Here is a 19,442-nt window from a genome sequence, read left to right as displayed (position 1 = left end):
TACATGCTTTTAAAATTAAATTTAAATTGCATTTATATTGTCAAAGCAGCTAAACAGTTTTTTTATAAGCACTTTTCTTAAAGGCAAGTGTCCTCTTTTCACCCAAATCAGTGGAAGCTGCACAGAAAGACCTGTAAATTCCCATTTTTCCTCATGAAAGACTTTTTTTGTTAAAAAAAAATTATTATAAATATTATTATAAATCTTTTTTTGCAAGGCATTTCTATAGTTTTAAAGAAAAAGAAAGACAATGCCCCATTTCACTTGGCTGAAAGTTGTATTAATGCTCCATTATAGCTCTACTAAGTCTTGCATAACCATTCATCTACCACAAATGAAGATACTTGCAATGGGTTTTGTGTGCAGAAAAGAAGCAACAATTTTACATTTACCTTGTTACTTGAAATAACAGAAGTCAATTTCAGTATCTACCCAATACAGATTTAGTAGATCACTCCTCTCAGCTTCTCCCAATTGATCAGATTATAATACCAGAAAGATGTTATATATTCATACTTTAAAGCTGTGCTTCAATCTATAAGAAAAGAGTAAATTTCTGAAGATAGCACAGCCACTCAGTTACAGTTCTGTTCTTCTTAAGGGAGTGAACTTTTCATAAGATGAGATAATCATACATTTTCTTCCCAAAGCTTTCTCAGGTGCTCTGAAGTTTTTTAATCCATGTGTGCAATCTTTCATACCTATTCATTACAGCAACTTCATGGAAGTGTACTTACATAAGACAAAAGCCATAGGAAGGCACAACATACATTCCAACCCAATTGCAGTCTTTCTGGAGGACTAATAACATCTATTTGAAATATGTAGCCAAGCCTTGATGTGACAACAGAAATAAGTTTCTAACAGTGTATTAAATACAACATTGCATAATATTTTACCCTTTAAAGAATTGTATATACATCACTTAACTAAAGTAATTATTAGTCCTGCATAGCTACAATTAAATCTTTAGCCAAGGCAAATCACCAAAAGTCTGACTCAAGAAGGGTGTCTGCACTGACAGCCTTTTCAACTCATCAAAAGAAATGCCAAACAGCACTTTGCCACAGGCCACTTAGTCACCTTTTTGATGACAGATTAGGATACAGCACCTCTTCCCATCTCTTTCTTGACAATTTCAGAGTGAAAAGGTACCAAAGCCTTTAATGAATGCCATCAATAAAAATAAATCATTCTCATTCAAGGACATGCACCAAACACACTCAAACACAAAAATGCACTTTATATTTCAAAAAGGGCTACTGGCAGCATATAGAAACTGTCAAAAAATTCCTGTTTGTACTGAGGGAAAAATGGGGAAAGGAATATAAGCTGTCAGGACATCATCACCCAACATGGTTATTATTATCAATATATAATAATATAGCATAGCAACACATATTATCCAATACGTAAGAATGCATTTCTCAATTTAGCTTCATCTTTGTGAGACAACATAGTACATCTTCACAGAAGTGGTCTCATAATTTTGCTAAACTTAGCTTTTTAACTGTAGGATAGGATAAAGTAACTAATTATATTGCACAATTCAGAAAGAAATACCTCATAATGGACAAAGATTATTAAGCAAACACAGAGAGAGAAATCTACCAGGTTAAATCGAGATGCACTTCCTCTCCTGTCTCCCACAGATGCAGCTCAGGTCCTCAATGTCACCAGCTTTTTGAGACACAGCATCAAGCAAACAGAGCTGCCTATGTGCGGTAATGGTCTGGAATGCATGAGCTCTGTTCAAGCTAAGCACAAGACCACAAAGGCCTGGGGTGCACCCTGTGCTCCTGCTCTTAGGACTGTGGTGCAGGCACACCCTCCGGCTCCACCCAGATGCAGCCAGGGTCCAGCAGCGCTCACTGGGTTTGACCACATCAGACCTAAACTAACCCCAACAAAGACAGTGCATCACTCACTAGAGTGTTGAAAGTTATTTAGGTTACATGCACTAGAGCATGAAATACGTGTCCGCAGCATTATACCCAAGCTTCTAAGCCTACCACATCCCCAAGAAGTACGTTATGGTTCACCAGGAGTGTCTATGGTAGCTCTGCACTGATGCTCCCCAGCATCAGCAGCCATTCCAGTTTTATCTGGAAGTTGTCATTTTCTTTCTATTATCAGAAGAATTCTTCCAGATAAAATAGAATTAACTGCGTTTTATCATCTTCATTACCACGATATTTAAACATTTCACAGTGGGTATGCTTTTATCCTTTTGACACATCCCTGGAATAGAAAAGAACCATTACTCCAATTTTAAAACTGGGAAAGTGAGGCAGCAGGTTCTTTTGTGCTGAACAGCAGGAGGAATGGAAATAAAAAAAAAGAAAAGAAAAAAAGCAGAGCTCAGAATTACTGCATCCCAGAAAAGCGCAAAGACTGGTTTTGGAAGGAGGCCGAAGAAAGCTGAACTCCCTGAGTGTGAGAAGGGCATAGTTACTAGAACTCCAGCCCCACTGGTTGAATACAACAGACACAAGTTTCTGTTCCTTCTGCTAGCTACATTCTTTAAAGCATTCGTTGCCACTGTTTCATATAAAAGTTTCCATCCTGTCAGTGGACTCCTAGCACATGCACCTGACCATGCCCTCAGCATAGCAGCAATCTTTGGGTCTTATATGTCAACACTGAACGTCTCTGTATTGACAAAGTGACAACAGTCACATAACAGAACTTGAGACATCTCAAGAACTTTTCTGGAGACGTTTTCAGCATCTATTTTAGGTATCTGTATTAATACGCTTTTGGGTCTAACCATCTAAACTCTACCCAAATCTCTCATCAGGTATGTCCTAATCATCACCAAACAACAGGGGGGCGGGGAAACATAAAAATCAAATGAATATAAGTTCATTATAGAAAATTCATTCCACTAGACAAGGCTTCTGTTTTCATGCTATCATTAGAAGGTGTGACTCTGTTGGAGTCAGACCATACAATACCACGGAACATCAGGAGTTTTGTAACACAGCAAAGCATAGCTTACATGTAGTTACAAATAATTTGTTTGGATTCAGAACCAATTGGCTGTCTTTTGTTTAATAAAATCAGTATGTTTATAATTATGCAAACCTAATAAAAAAATAAGTTATTTATACTTTTCATTATCTTAAATAGGGAAAAAGAAAGAATTCCTCGCTGCATCTGTTAGGACTTCTACAAACCAAGTTCTGCACAGCTCAGTTCTAAACTACCAGTGTTTACAATTTAAAGCACTACCATAACATAAAGAAATACTTCAATTTTATGTACTAAAATAACAGCTTGCAGGGACAGTATCGCTAACTGAAATATACAACTTGAGAAAAAACACCAAGGTACCAGCGTGCGGAAGTAGTAGTAAACAGAATGAGTTCATTATTTACTTATAAACTATTTTATATGTAATCATAATCAGGGAATTGACAGCTGCTGCATCAAAATAAGTAGAATTATTGTATGTTTTTGTATGGATAGTGTAGTCATTACATGTTACCTAAATAAGTTCTATATCAAGGGGCTATAGGAGAACAACACTTAAACTAAGCAAACTCAACTTAAAATTCTACCTTCATTCTAAGGCAGAAGTTATTCCTCGAATTAATAAACAAAATAAAATTACTATTTATAACTTGTTTCAGGTTTAAAAAAAGCAGCTCACATTCCACATCTGCTTCACGAGTTTGTCCACAGAACTCATCACCCTGTCAAAGCTGGATTAGGGTTCCTCACTCGTTTTAGTTTAAATACTTTATTCTCACTTTTAAGCATGAAAGGTGAAAGGTTAGTGTGAGGTATCTGAATGAGATGGCCTCCCTATCCACTCTCCTCTAGCGACACAGTTGACTGGCTTCCCAAAATCAGTTCCCACCCCGCTCTTTAGAGACCAATATTGCGATTTGACTGGAAGGCTATGTGAAATGCCGTTTGGAGTCAGTATTTTTGCTCTGGAGGCGAGACGCGTTACCTCTGAGAAGACCCTCCTCCTCCCAGCTGAACATATGGCTGACTCAGAACTGCGCTTGAGGGAAAACCCCGAGCGACCTCCGACGTTAGGCGAGGGACAGCTACCCCGAAAGGGCCGGGCCAGAGCCCCACCGCCCCCTCGCTGCTCTCCGTACTGGCAGAGCCAGGGTCCCGCGCAGCGCGGGCGCGGCGGTTGGGGCCGGGCGCGCGCGGGCAGGGCGGTTGGGGGCGGGGAGGGCGCGCGCGCGGGCAGGGCGGTTGGGGGCGGGGGGGCGCGCGGTGACTCCACGTCCTCTCCCGCCAGGAGGGCGGGCGGGGGCCGGGACCAGCGCTCCGCCGCCGTCGCCTGCCAGCCGCGCGCGGGGCCCGAGGAAGCCGCAGCGTCCGCCGAGGCATCAGGCAGCGGGGACCGAGTGCTGAGAGCGAGAAAGGGAGCCCCGGGAGCCGAGGGGAGGCTCCCCAGCCGGGGAAAACCGCCGGTGGCAGCGCCGCGGCGCGCTGCGTTGGGCCTCGTCCCGACCCGCCCCCGGCCCCGCTCACCGCATTCTTCTTCTGCACCATCTTGTCCATCTTCTTGGCAATGCGGATGATCTCGTCCTCCGTGGTCATGGCTGCTGAGGCCCAAGCGGGGCCCGACCGGCTGCCTGGGGGCTACACCCGCAGAGCGCACACCCTGCGGGGCCGCGGAACGCGGTCGCGGCCGCCGCCCGCGGAGCTTTGCGGGCAGAAATGGAGCCAGGCCGCGGGACAACGCGGCCACCCAGCAGCCCCAGCGGCGCTGACGGCGGCGGCGCCGCCGCCAGGCAGCACTCATCGAGCGCCGGCCGCCCGAGCCAGGCAGCGCTGAGGCAGGCCGAGACCATTCGCGGGGTGGGCGGGGCGGCGGCGCGGGGAAGCGCCGGGGCCGGGGACCGCGGGCAACTGCCCCGCGAGCGGGGGGGAAGCCGCCACCCGGCAGCACGACAGGCGCTCGTGTAGCGGCCGCGGCTCGGCCCTGGCGCCGTGCCTTGTGCCGCCCGCGCCGGCGAGGCCCCCGGCGGCGCCGCCCGCCTCGGCGCGGGTTGGAGCAAAGGCGGAACGGCCCGCGGCGGGGACGGGCGCCCGCCAGTGCCGTGCCCGAGGAACGGCGGGGACGGGACTTTAAATTATCTCCTCCCTAAAACTAAAACAGAAGGTAACGCTGAGAATTTCTCAGTTGCAGTTTTAGAGCAAGTTCAGAATTGCGAATCCGGATAAGATGAAGATAAGGAAGAATCCTTCTCATTAACCGACCACCACGCAGAGATGTGTTACAGCGGCACTTCCGAGTCTTAAAAATAGTTTAAACCTTGTATATATGTTCAAGTAGAGTATGATGCATTTAGAAAGTTTGTCCAAAAATTACATTGTAACTCAATTCATAAATAACGGCAAAGCAGGAAAAATAAAATGCCATTCAAATGCTATATGCCCTTGTCATGTGAGAATTCTGTTGGGGAAAAAAAAACATCATGCAGCCATTTTCTCTGAAAAATAAAGTGTTTACTTCAAGAAAATCATAAGCATATCCAAAGGTTACATAAAGACTGTCTGAAGATGATCCCCTGCTAAGACTGAGCAGGGTGCTTACACATGCTTCTGAAATCAGTTAGCCATAACGTGGTCCAGTGCTGCAGATATCCGAGCTGTACAACTGAGGACTGTCAAAGATGTACACTTTGGAAAAAAGGCAAGATAGGTGTTTTCTGTGAACCGATACTTACGGAAGGAATTACAGCACGGAGTGCTGGCAGTGTACTTGTAGGTCATGTATACAGCAAGTCTGTCTTACATTGTGAGGCCATATTGAGAAGGGCAGTTTTAAGGCACTTCTACATAATGTTTAATGCACACAGAGGGATAGTAGCTGCATTTGACAATTAAGAGATATAGCAGAAGCAGTAAAAATCATTTGGGAGCTAGGTAGTATCTTTGCACAGGTTAAATCTGGGCCATGTACTGGACAAACATACAGAAAATGTTTACAGCTTTTTTTGTTTTTGCCCAAAGGGGAAAAAGAAAAGCACTGAAAGGATTTCTTAAGGAAAGCAATCTTTTCTTTCAGGGACAGATTTTGGAAAAAAAGTACAGCAATGTTCACAACATTTAAGATGACATGTCAATTCAGGTTTAATTCAGTTTTGTTTAGATGTAGTAACCCAATACTGGTAATGACCTCATCATTAAAAAAATGATAACCTCAAATAACAATTATCATTTTTCTCACAACACTATATCCATAGCTCCACTATGCAGTGAACATACTGATACATGTTCTACAGTAGGTGCAAGTTATGTCAATGACAAGACCTATCAGAAGACTAGAAATCTCAAGTCAGTTTGGTTAAATACATTTAAATTCTGTAAATTCTTTCAAGTATTTCTTTTAAAAAATACCATTCAATACCTTATTAATTGGAAATGCATGGAAAGAGCTCAAAACTGCAGAGGAAATCCTATTAATATTCAAAATGTATCTGGTAAAGAACTGGTAATTCTAATTTAAATGCTATATTGCACTGATAAAAGGCCTGCTGCAGGATTGTAAGGGGAAAGCAAGTCATACATGTTTGATATCTAAACTGATAAAAGTAAGTAGCATCAGAAAAATACTTCAATAGGGAAATCAAAGACTAACCAGATGGTAATTAGTGTATCATTTTCTGAAAATGGCTGCATTAAAACAAAATAACCCAGCTTACACTATTTATAATACTAGCTACAATATCAGAATGCTGCTCAATTACCTGAACCAGTACTTACAAGATTATTAGCTGCTCTATCGTCCTGACCACAATTCTTTATTGTAAAGAAGTATACAGCACACTGCATAATTGTTCTATTTTAGATGGTTCTAAAAGAAGCAGCTTTGTAGCAGCTCTCTCTTCTATTCAAAAATATGCATTTTAAAAATCTTAAGAACAGTAAGAGGAAAAAAAGACCACAAAGTTAAATACATAGCCTTTTCCCTTCTGTTTAGCTTTTCTCCTACGTCACTCCATCAGAAAGCAGAAATAACATGCCATTTTTCACACTGCATTTACCAGTTATAGCATATTCTCATCATCTTTTTAACATTCTCTGAGAAGTATTGTACACATGCTGCTGTAAAGAGCCAACATCTAACCTACTCCAGCCTGTTATTTGTTGGACCACAGGCACTTCCACAAATTTTAAGATTAATAGCCAGAAGTGACTCTTAAAAGAATGCACATATGAAATATTGTAGGCTTTTACTAGTCTTTTGTTATGAGATAGCATATTGAAAAATTAATGGGGAGAGGAGTGGAGGGGGCAAAGAATAGCACACAAAACTTGTAGCAGAAGATCTCTCAACTCCTACGGATACAACTAAAATCCTCCATTTTCATAACTGTCATTCTGTATGAAAGAAGCTCATCTAATTAAATGTCAGCACAACTATAAAAAATATAAAATTCAAGACATTCCAAGAGGTTTTACGTAACCATTTATTACACTCATTATTCCTCTTTGAGCCCTAAGTGTAATAATAACTTGGGCCCATCAGAACAGAGCTTGAGCCAGTCTAAATCAGCCAGATGATCACCTAAATCACCCTGGTTACTCATGGGGTGGTGGAGTGGGTGGGAAGAGTAGTCCAATCACACCTACATGAAAGGAGCTGCAGCAAATTGGTGTTTTGCTTCCTCTTAATTGCAACATTTTCTTCAAAAATATTCTAAAACTGTAACATGCATCTCAATTAGTTGTTTCTATTGCTCATCAAGAATTTCTTTGTTTTTAATTTCCCTGGACTAGCTGTAGATTATAGGTTTGTGACCTGGAGTTGGACCAAAGCATCATTTTCAAATGTGGTGTCTGCAATACATTAAATTCATTTCAAGTGATGAGTTATTTTCACTTTTTGGATTTATAATCTGTAATTGGGGATATTTATGTATGAACATTGGAAAATATTTAAGAAAATACCTGATTTTTTTAGAGTCACATTATTAGACTATCATTCCAGCAAGCTACGTTCTCTATTTCTAGGACAACCTCTGCTTTCTTTTTTTTTTTTTTTTAATGTCTCAAAATACTGAAGTCTTTTTAAGACCCTCAAGATCATTTTAAATACTACTACGTAGCAAATTATTTCAATCAGCTACATCAAAGGCACTCATTTCACTCAAAGAGAATTAATAAAACCTGTTATTCCAAAGGAAAATGATGGTAACACAACAATGGCAAGCAAACAAATTTCTATTCTTCTACAACTACTATTCTTCAAAGAATCACATTTCAAAGTTAGCTATGGACATTTTCAAAATCTCATATCATGTGAGTCACCTTATTCATTTACCACAGCAGAGGCCTCATACTGTGTTTAATAAAGTTTAATACAATAGTACATTCTAATTTTTTACTATACTAATAAAGGCAACTTCTCTCCTTGCAATTACACTGCTTCTAAAAGGGATGCTAGGTCTGAAAGTTAATTGGAAGTTGAAGGGTTCAGAATGTTTTCATGAAGTATGAACTGACATATTACTGTGCATTTCATTGCATCTTTATTGTTATTAGATCTTAATATATTCTCAGTTACCTGCATATATTCACATATAGCACTGCATCTGACATGCATTTCCATACATTCATGAACTTCATAAACATACTCCACAATGACTTTTAGACACCATAGTCGGTAGAGACAAGCAGCCTTTCAGTTGCTTTAAAGTGCTCCTGAGAAGGAAGTCTACCTTGATTACGTGATGATCCTGTGCCCCTCTCAAATTTCTTCAGCTAAGCACAGTACCTCTTCCCATGTAATCTTCACATTTTCTCTGGACAGTGCCTCATAGTACCTATACCACTGATCATCCTCAAACATTACAGTTAACCTAAACCTATTATAACTGAAAAGGCTTCCCTGACACTGCAGAACCCCCAAAGAAAAGTATAACAGTACACATTGAGAAGACTGGTTTTGCAGTGTCCTAGAATAAAGGGAAAAAAAATTTTCTTTCTCCCTTTTAAAATTACTGCAAATTCAAAGAAAGCACATTAAGTGAAAATAAATTTTGAATATGAAAATGGAATTATATTTCTCATTCTCTCAAAAAGGTGGCAAAACATGAATTGGTCCTGACTGATGTTTTTTCCTTTATAGTAACTACAAATCAGCACTCTTTTGTATTATAGAGTCATGCATACACTGCAATGAAATACATTTGCAAGAAGCATCTAAAGTACCTGTTACACAGCACATGAAACCTCAACTTCTTTCAGGTAAATATGAAAAAGTCTTTAGTACTTTCCCAAACACTGATTGAAATTTATTTCACAACAACAGAAACTGAAAGATTTCACATTTCCCCCCCCAAAATAATTTCAACAAAAGCTCAGATTTCTTATCATAAATAAAATGAGCAAATTAAATAAATTACATCTTAAAGGTTTAATTAAATATTAATTGTTTATACTTCATAATACAAAGAATGTGTTCAGTATTTCTTTATAAAATTTAAGATACCCAGGCCTTTTAAATATGGCTTCATTGACATCTTACACAGTATGTTCTTGATCACATCCATAACATGTCAAATAGCACCTCTACATAAAAGATGCATCCTAATAATTTTAATGAAGTGCAATATACTCCATTTGAGAGAACATGTTTTAATTAACAGTTCTAATACCAGTTACAGTGTACAGCGCTTTTTTGCAATCTACTGTGCTGTAATTATACAAGATAGGAGGTAAAGATCAAATCATACAGCCCTCAGAGTACAGACACCCCAATATAGTTTCACCTCGGGAATGGCTAGAGCATTTAGCCTACAATACATAATTCAATCTGTGTTTATTAACAACTAGGCAGAATTCCAACAAGAACTCGGACTTCTGACTACACAAAACTACAGTCAAATTTAAGTATCAATTTGAAATTAAAAATGTATTAGGGAGTTAGATACCCATTGAAATAAAGTAGTCTGCAAACAAAATGCATTTTCGTATCAATGTTTTCACAGACTTCATAGGTATCATCTCTCTTTCCGAACATTTAACATTACAAAATATAATATTCATTATTGGACAGTTTCAAATTGTATGAGGGCAGAACTGACACTGACAGTCCAACTCTTCCCTTTTAGTAGAGCATCATTAAAAAAAGCGAGATGAAGTCATTGTTCAGCCTAAAATACGTGCCAATTATGACAACAATCCCAGCATCAAATGACATCAGACAGTGAAGAAGTCCAGCTACAGAATCATACACTCAGGTTTCCAACTAGCCAGGAAATTACAAAAGACAGGAGCTCAAGAGACATGCTGTACTATGCGAAGAGACACAACAGGCTTCGAATACATCTCTGAAACTTCCTCTAGCATCTGGGTTCTTTAACAACCCCAATTACAACATACTCATCTTCCTCTGCAAAAATATAAATTGAGAGGAAGATTTCTTCCTATAACACAGAAGTTCAGAATGAATCAAGACATTTACTTACATTTATATTGGTAACACAGCTCTTTATAGATAAAGCAAGCAGCAATACAACAGTATAAAAAGAAATTGTTATGCTAGAGTTAACATACAACGCATTCACTTCTAGAAGAACATTTGAAGGCATCATGGAGACAACAGCTGAAGCTGACTTCAATAAAAATGCGTAAGTACTAGAAAGTGGCCACAAGCTCTGAACAGCATGCATCAAACTGAAGAAAGGGTTTTTAAGCTAACAGAGAATAAAGATAGAACTGATCTCATTTTAACATCTTAGAAATAGTTTTTAAGATTAATTCCAATGGAAGAAAGAACAAGTTTGTGAAATGAACAGATACTGAATTGGAAGCTGAACAGAGATACTAAACAATTTCCAAACAAGACAAGAAAATAGGAAAGGAAAAGTCAGAAGCATGTGCAGAACTTTGGAAATATGCCAATATTCAAGGAATAATGTAGACAAAAGGGAAATGGAGATCAAGCTAAAAACTAGGAGAAATAACATAGAGCTTGCTTAGCAAGTTTGCAATTCAGCAGGATTGCAAAATTGGCTAATGAAATTTGGGAACGACTCCAGCTAGGAGATACTGTTTTCTCAACATAACTTTGGCACAACTACAACGAGAATATTGTGGTTTCTTTTGCAAAGTAAATTAACTGAAAGACAAATTGGCAAACACAGAGAAGAATGACTGAGGGAAAGCTAATAGATGTGCCCTCTCCTCATCCAGACAGACACAATCTCTAAAAGTGTTTCAGTACCTTTTGCGAAAAACTCCTTTTCAATTTTGTGTATTAAGAGATATTTAATAATCCAGAGAAATTGGATTAGCAAAGAAAAATGGCTTCCTAAAGATAGTGTGTAATACATCTGAAGAGAAGCAAGGAAAACTTGAGTACTCAAACCAGTCAACAACTCAAATTTCAGGCAGCAGCTATATTAAAGAGAGTTAATGCGTAATGCAATTAATGCATAATTCCTGATTTCTGCATTTGTACTGCCATATGTCTCTAGTGTTGGCTGATATACCATGTAAGAGGATCATCTGATCAAGCTGGGAAAGGAGTAAGAACTTTATATGCAGGTATGAAAAACAGTGCCGTCAACATAGATGCAACCAAAATAGGAATACTCTCTGCCTGCAAACATTTTAGTATAGAACATTTTGTTATACAGCATATTATGTAGTAAAATACTGTAGTGTATTTTTTTTTTTAAACGCTCCCAGTGCAGTGACTGCCTCTGAACTCTACTGAAGAACAGCTGTTTCCAGAAAGTAAATTAACACTCTTAACTGCAAAAGGCTGCTGGGCATGCTTCATCAAATTCTGCAACTCAGTGTATTACAGAATTTTAGGCTTCTGAAACAAAAGACATTCTGTATCATTTAGATTTTTTTTTCTTAAATGTAGGCCTTCATCGTCCTCTACTTCACTAATCTAGGGAAATGCAGAATAATATATTTGAAAATAAAATTTCACATCCTTTTTCAAAAAATCAAATTTCATATTGGGCATGTAATAAAAGAAAGCATTAGAAGGTATCAATTTTAAGATTAAGTTATCCTACTTCCACTCAATATTTCCATTATACTACTGAGGAATTAAGATTAGCCAATGCCTATGTTGCAAATGAGACCTCAACAATGCATAACTGCACAGCTGCATTGTTTTCAGTTGGTTACTCCAAAACAGACAGAAAAATCAAAACTATACGCTGGAATTGCTCGTGTAAAATACATCATCAACATTTCTACACAAGTAAAAATTACAAAGAGTAAAACACAAGATGAATATCCAATATGAAAACAGGATTTTTTTTTTAAATGAAACTCAAATTAAGAAACAGTTCTTCAGAATTCTGTTCTGTCAGAGTGACATCAATTTATAGTAATCCAAAAACAAATGGCAAAAAGACAGTGATATATGATGGTCTAACAAGGAAAGAGTCCCTTTAGAATTTCCATAATATCTTCCTGTATGAAAACAGTTAGAAATTAGGGTGGTTTAAATACAGGAAGTACCTTTGCTGACTTATAGTCATTCTTGGAGGAGAACTACCCTCCTTACCTGGAGTAAGGATTAAAGTTTAACATTTAAAGCTTTGTCCTCAATAACATTCATTCTACCATCATATGCCTACTGTATTACATGCAGTGTACTTTATGCATCTATTAGATAAACAAAACGTTTTAATGTATTTTCAGTGACGATTAAGATCATATCTCAAGCATACTAAACAGTCACATTTATGTTGCTCACTCAAACTGAGCCTTTAATGACTTGTACAAATACTTTAAAATTCCACAATCAAAAATCAGACATATCTTAAAATAATAAGCACAGGTTACATTCTGGCATTGTTACCTAGCTGCCTCATTCTTATAGTCCTATCAGTGGATGATTATTACTAAAAAGATTATCATTTCTTGTACATGTATATTATTTAATCCTTGTCGTAAGTATAAATTTGCAACACAGTAGTAACACTGCAGGTGTAGAAGTAACGCTTCCTATCACGTATGTGAAAAGATTAACACTCTACCACAGTTGATGCTGGTGTATTTATACAGAAGGCCTCTCACATATTTCAGTCTACGGGAGGTAGATGTTTGTCTATGAACTGTTTTACATCCATCATCTCCTGTTCAAAAATAAAAGTATATATTAGTCGAAGCTCCCTACTAATATATATTCAGCTACACCAAACAGTGGTTCAACTTATCAGTTATAAAAAGCAGTTGGGCTACAAACACTGTATATAATTAGTTACTTGAAAGGCTATCCCTTTGCAAGCAGCAAGTCAAGGCAAATCACTTAAAGGAGGCTATAACACAAGAAAAAAGAGCACAGACAACTATGTCCTCTGCTTCCCCTCCCTCTCTCTCTCTCAAACTGGACTGGGAAAACAAACCAGGTTTTAAATATATTTTTTTATAGCTAGATCATCTTCTTTATCAGAGTACTGACAGGAACACATCTTTCTATGATGGTGGCAATTGACACAGGCTTAGAAAATACTTGACGTTATGACCCAAAAAAGTGCAAACTGGGAAAAAAATTGTACATCATCTAGTACTAAGACAATGTTGCAAGAAATACAGCACATGTTATTAATACAGCTGTGTGACAACTCAATGCTATTACTCTCTAAATGCAGTAAATTCGCATAAATGGCCCAAAAGCAGCAGACGCTTATGCTAACAGCTTTTGCCATTTTAGGAAGTTCCAACACTTCAAAGAAGTTTCTGATCAGCTCCACAGCTAGTGCAAGAAGGAAGAGAGGGCCACAAGATCACATGCAGGAGATACAGCAAGCCTATCCACTTCTGGCAGCAGCAAGCCCTTAATCAGCTCAGCTGCTTGCAGAATCAGACCAATAAATTCAGTTTGAAGATGTCTCTTCCTCTAAGTCATCCCCCTCTCCATTCCTTCACTATTTCCTTTCAAATCAATCCATAAAACTAGCAAGATTTCTCTCCCCAAAAATACCAGGTTGTATTTATGTCGTAAGAATTCAACCTGCCCTCCAATTCAGTGATAATTGTGGTATGAAAAAAGTATTCTGACAAAAAGAAATAAAAGAAATATTTTAAAGAACAAAGAAACAACTTGCTAGGTAGCTCCCACTAGTCATATAAACTTTTGCCTTGGAAGATTTTTCAGACAAGCATTCAGTTATTCAGTGAAACAAGTCATTAACATCAAGTACCTGTTAAATAACAAAACCCAGAAGTTCCACATATATGTTTTTTGGGAAAAAAATAACCATACTAATCTAAAACATTGTAAAGTTAGAAAATTACCTCAATACATGAGCTATGCATCATGCCTGAGTAAGTCCTGAAGGTTACATTGGCTGGATTTATCATACTCTTTAGCTTCTCAACAGTAAGAGAACCAAACATTAAAGGAACCAATGGGTCACAGTCCCCATGACACTGAAGAACAGAAATCTCCTTGTTGACACCACTGATAGTGCCCTGTCAAGGGTGGGACAGAGGGGGGAAGAGTAGAAAAAGACAGTCAGTGAGGGGGGAAAAGCACAGAGGTACATAAGGCTAACATATTGCAGATAAAATAATGCTATGGCAGGTGCTTGCTGTGGCGTGACAAAGTAAACTGAATTACAGAGAAAAAAAAAACACACAATGAATAGCTTGCAAGCTCCTTATGCAGTAAGTTTGGTACACATTAAATAAAAACCTTTCTGCAAATTACAAAAATTTGGTACTAATTTCAGAACAGTTCTCAAAAAGCAAGATTTCTGGACAAGTAAAGCACCTAACATTTTGTTTAACTACCTACTCAACTTATTCTCTGATAAGACAGTGTCTTGCAGATAGAACAAGTGGCAAAGTAAAAAACTGATCTTCATGGAACATTTACTTGATCCTGTAAGTTTCCTAGGAATATCATTTTAAGCAGAAGTAGCTACTGAATAATTCCTCTTTTTCCCTACTTGCCCAATTCTAAACCCTCAAGGTCCTATTTTTAAAACTTCTGAGTTACTCAACTACAGTCAGTACTCAGTAACATTCACTAATTCCTGCACAAGTGAAGATCTTCAAGAATGTTCATTTCCCAAGTGTAAATTAGCTTAGGAAAGAAGCATAAATACCTGAGGAAAAGAAGCCCGTAGAGGAAGCCAACAGCTGAGCGCTACAACACCTGCTAATTTTTGTTGCGTTGTAAGTGCTGTATACAATGATAAAGCACCTCCCTAAGAAAGAAATAGTTATTAGAATGTTGAAGATAATGTTCCTTTTTAATGCCTGTTTCAAGAACTCTGTTTTCCCCTTTAAAGAACTTCTTGTATTTCAACTAATTCTTCCTTAAAACTAACACTATAAATGGTATTGCCATAAAATATTTATTTTGCTTTCTTCTCCAAGTCAATATGATCAATTCACAAGTAAAACAAAACTGTAACCAAGAGCTGAAAATTAAACACGAAATAAAACAGTATCACTCATGTCAATATCATCTCTACTTTATTATTTTAATAGCCCTTCACAAACTAGGGAACTATTGTATGAACCAATTAATCTATTAATCTGCCTGCAACAGTTATTTTACATGTTTGAAGGAAGGAAGTATTTCTCAAATCCAGGCCATCAAATAGCTTACAAATTAAAGATAAAATAAAAATATTAATATGACTTCCAAGCAAAGCTACAGAAATTATAGTGCTTAAAGACTTTAGATATATTATTAATTGTAGTAGCTATTTTTCCAGATGCAGGTCTTCGGTGAATAGCAATTATTTTCATAATCTACAAGACTTAATTTGTTAAGGCAAAGGGAAACAGACACCTTAAAATTTCAGAAGCACCTAACATCATCTCTTTTCAGTTGACGGGTTAGGATTTCCCACATTAGGAAAGCTAAAAGTTATTTCCCTAGAAATATATGCAATTCTTTCCAACCATACCTTACCTGAGAAAAGCCTCCCAGAATAATTCTATTAGAAGGAATTCCATTTTTTACTTCTTGATCTATCAGTGCTTTAACTGCAACATAAATGAAGGCCAGTAATTAAAATCCACTCTGTTCTGAAAAAAATTTAAGAGAGGAGAGGAGAGAGACTGACCAAGCCTGTTCCTCAGCCATCTCCCTGATTTTAAGGGAAAGGAGAATCTGATCCATTATACTAGAAAAAAAAATAGTAAGAGAGTGTGTGTCTGTGTGTCTAGGACACGATCAAAAATTCCAGTGCCATAAGCACCAACTGTACCACTTCCAAAGAGGAAAATGTGCAAGTTAGTCTCACACAATTCCCACTGCCATGAAGATAGTATCCTTTTCTAACTATCCAACATCACAAGTGGATGCTTGTACAGCTCTAACTGGCTGTGCTGTACAGAGGTTCTTAAAAAAAAGAGCTCAGTGGCTCCCAGCTATGTTTTATATTTGAGAATATGATATGCTTATACTGATGAACTATTTACTCTTTTTTTTTTTTTTTTTTTTAAACTTTGTAAGAAGTTTGCACTTGGCTAAACTTGGATCAGTGATAATACAATACCCACACATTACTTTCCGTATTAGTTTTGCCTTTGCAAATGGATAAACTGTTTCAGATTGATAACCCCTTTTTAAGAACACACTTAAGTATTTTTAAGACATTAAAAGCATTTCTGAACATACCATTCTCTGCTGCCTGCTTGATCCCAGCTTCATCTTCTTGTGAATCTGGAGAAAGTCCAATGATATCAAACCTTATAAAATGTGAACAAAAGCATTATTTTTTAGAGCACCCATTATGGTTCCTTAAAACACAAATAACAAATTTGAGATATTCACCAGATTAAAATGGTTTTTAGTTGACATGTTACATAGTACCCATCACCCACAGTTTACAAGAAATAGGGAACAATGTGTGAACACAGATAAAACTCCAGACCTAGTCAACTGAAAGATTTTCAGAGTTTTGCTCTCTTCTGTAATTTATTGCAGATTAAGCAGTTCAGTTTTGATTATTTGCTTCAAAATATCAGTAGGAATTTTAATTGAGTTGTATGCACAAAATTAAAATACTGTTTGAAGAAATACAGGAAAAAACACACAAGCAAAAAAGGATAATCGAACATGAAGAATGGTTTAAGACCACTGAAATTTACCATATTTTTAATTAAGAACGATGAATTCAAACACTTCAATAGCTTTTGGCTAGAATAATTTTCAATTAAACAAGTACTTACCATGATGGCATAGCCATGTTCATATTTAAAGAAACTGGCATAACTGGCCTGGAAATGAGAATGAATAACACTGACATACTCTTGATATGAAGTATACACTAAATTTTAACAATGCAGAGGCAGTTATGTGATGCAACTACATACCCCAAATTTTATCTTACTTTTAAACAATAATTAACATTAGTTACTTCACAGCATCTCTTCAAGAAGTATCTCTTGAAACCTGTCACCCCAAACACACTATCATTCAGGGCGGACCCACCACTCTTCATGGAGAGCAAACAAAATGGTAATGGGCCGGTTTTATTAATTTATTTAAAATATAGTAATATTACATAATTATAATTCACGTTTATTGTATTTTATATAATATATATTACTATATAATATATAGTATGTTTACAATATATTTCATATGTATAAATATATATACACACATACATGCTTAACACACTTATATACCCCACTTAGTCATTTATGAATAGTATGTTGAGCAATTTACTATGCCATATATATACTCGGGGGTAACGTCACCTTACACAGCAGTGTCAGCACATGTAAGATGGCGCCAAACTGCAACCTCCCGTCAGGAGTCTGGCTACACATCAGCGCTTCTCTCAACAGCACTACCTGCTTACGCAATGCCTGCCCCCACTGCAGGACTCATTCCTGCCTCTAAGCTGCCACATGCCATCTTCAGACATACCAACACAATGTTATTAGACCATGCCAGGGATCAGATCTGATAGTTTTAATCTACCGAAACAGAGGAAAGCAAGCTCTGTGGGGAAAGGCAGAAGGAAGACAAATTGCAACCAAAGGGAACATCAGAGACTGCTAAGATCTTTTTTAAATGACTCAGCAATTTGTCATGTGGTAAAAATAAATGAATGAATAATAAATAAATGTGTAAATCACAGCCCAGTAATCAGCTGATACACACCAAAACACAGCTTGCTTATCTCCCTGTCATGTCTACTCCACAACTCCCAAGATTGTTGGGGAAGAACGTGACCTGAATTTCTTGTTAAAGCAAATTAGCATTATACTTGTACTAGTTTCTCAATTGTTAAGAAAATATTAGATGGATTTTAACGCTTTGTTTACTGAATCCTGACCTGCTCACAAATATTTCACTTCTCAAATTGTACAAAAAGCTCACATTGCATTATTTGCTGAAAATATGAATGAGTATCCTGTGAATCTTTGAAATACACTGTAGGTAACAGGCAAATTGCATCTACTATATGCATGCTTGAGCTTGAGAAATGCATGTAATAATATGAAGAATATGAAGTATATTGTAAAATGGATCCAGTGAAAGCATAAAGTCAAAACAACCCAACTTTGCACATAAAATTTCCCAATTATGCTCAAAGTTTGTTAATAACCTGAGTTATTAACAAATGCAAAATATGAATAAAAATGCAATATGGTCCTAAAGTAAATCACACAGCAGTTCCTGAAAAGAGCAAAATATTTAATAGCATCAAAATTATTTTAACCAACTTTTACATAAAAAAGTATAGAGATATCCAAGTCCCATTTGACTTCAGCATCTGTGTAAGTCTCAATGTGTAACTCTACAGAAAAGAAAAAACAGTAACGATTTTGAACTTACGCATGTGGGCAGATATATTTTACATGGGGGCTTCTGATACCTGCAAGTGCTTCTGACCATCCATGCCTGTTAACAAAAAATATATTAAATGGCATTTATGTTTTGACTTAGCTCTGATTTCTATTGTTGGTGTAACTGCACACATAGAGTATGAAATAGGCTGAATTAGGTCAATATAAACAACACTTCCAAAAAGTTGTAACAAATTCAACACACTATAAATACAGTACTATACTTAAAAGGTCCATTCTGCCTCTAAGTATTTGCTGCATATATACAGTCAGGGATACTTTATCTAATTTGAAGATCACAGCTGTGGCATTGCTGCAGAAATACCACTTCAGCTCTATGCAAAGCCTGCTCTTTTTCCGGTAGAGTTTATTAACTTGGGTGCTGCAACATCTGACTCAGCTCTGCATAGAGGCCACTTTGCTGCTTTTTTAGAGCTAAGCCAGCTTCTTTCACAACCAACTTTGTGTTTTTTGCAACACATTTCTGGATCTAGGAGAGCAGCAAACTGACACCTAAGTTAGCTCTACATGGATCCAACCTAAACCTATCAGACCTACTAGCTCTGGCTGAACTCAAATGTTCTCAGATTTAGACAGCCTTGAACCATGCTCCACATTCCCAGGCAGTTTCTTATCACAAGCACATGATGTATGAATGC

At 37.6% G+C, this 19,442-nt stretch overlaps 1 protein-coding gene across 1 annotated transcript in view; it reads right to left on the bottom strand.

The window, feature by feature from the left end:
- TCEA1 (transcription elongation factor A1) overlaps window positions 1-19,442 on the bottom strand; it is a 48,564-nt gene that overhangs the window by 25,884 nt on the left and 3,238 nt on the right. Inside the window, exons 3-8 of the mRNA XM_064507542.1 lie at window positions 18,773-18,838; window positions 17,152-17,199; window positions 16,598-16,668; window positions 15,887-15,960; window positions 15,069-15,170; window positions 14,254-14,430 (exon numbers count right to left, since the gene is read on the bottom strand). Of these exons, the coding sequence (XP_064363612.1) occupies window positions 14,254-14,430; window positions 15,069-15,170; window positions 15,887-15,960; window positions 16,598-16,668; window positions 17,152-17,199; window positions 18,773-18,838 (538 nt within the window). The remainder of the gene's footprint in view (window positions 1-14,253; window positions 14,431-15,068; window positions 15,171-15,886; window positions 15,961-16,597; window positions 16,669-17,151; window positions 17,200-18,772; window positions 18,839-19,442) is intronic.

Source organism: Dromaius novaehollandiae, chromosome 2 (genome assembly GCF_036370855.1).
Source record: "Dromaius novaehollandiae isolate bDroNov1 chromosome 2, bDroNov1.hap1, whole genome shotgun sequence".
Lineage (NCBI taxonomy): Eukaryota > Metazoa > Chordata > Aves > Casuariiformes > Dromaiidae > Dromaius > Dromaius novaehollandiae.
The sequence above is the reverse complement of the archived record's forward strand: the minus strand, read 5'-3'. Positions and strand labels throughout refer to the sequence as shown.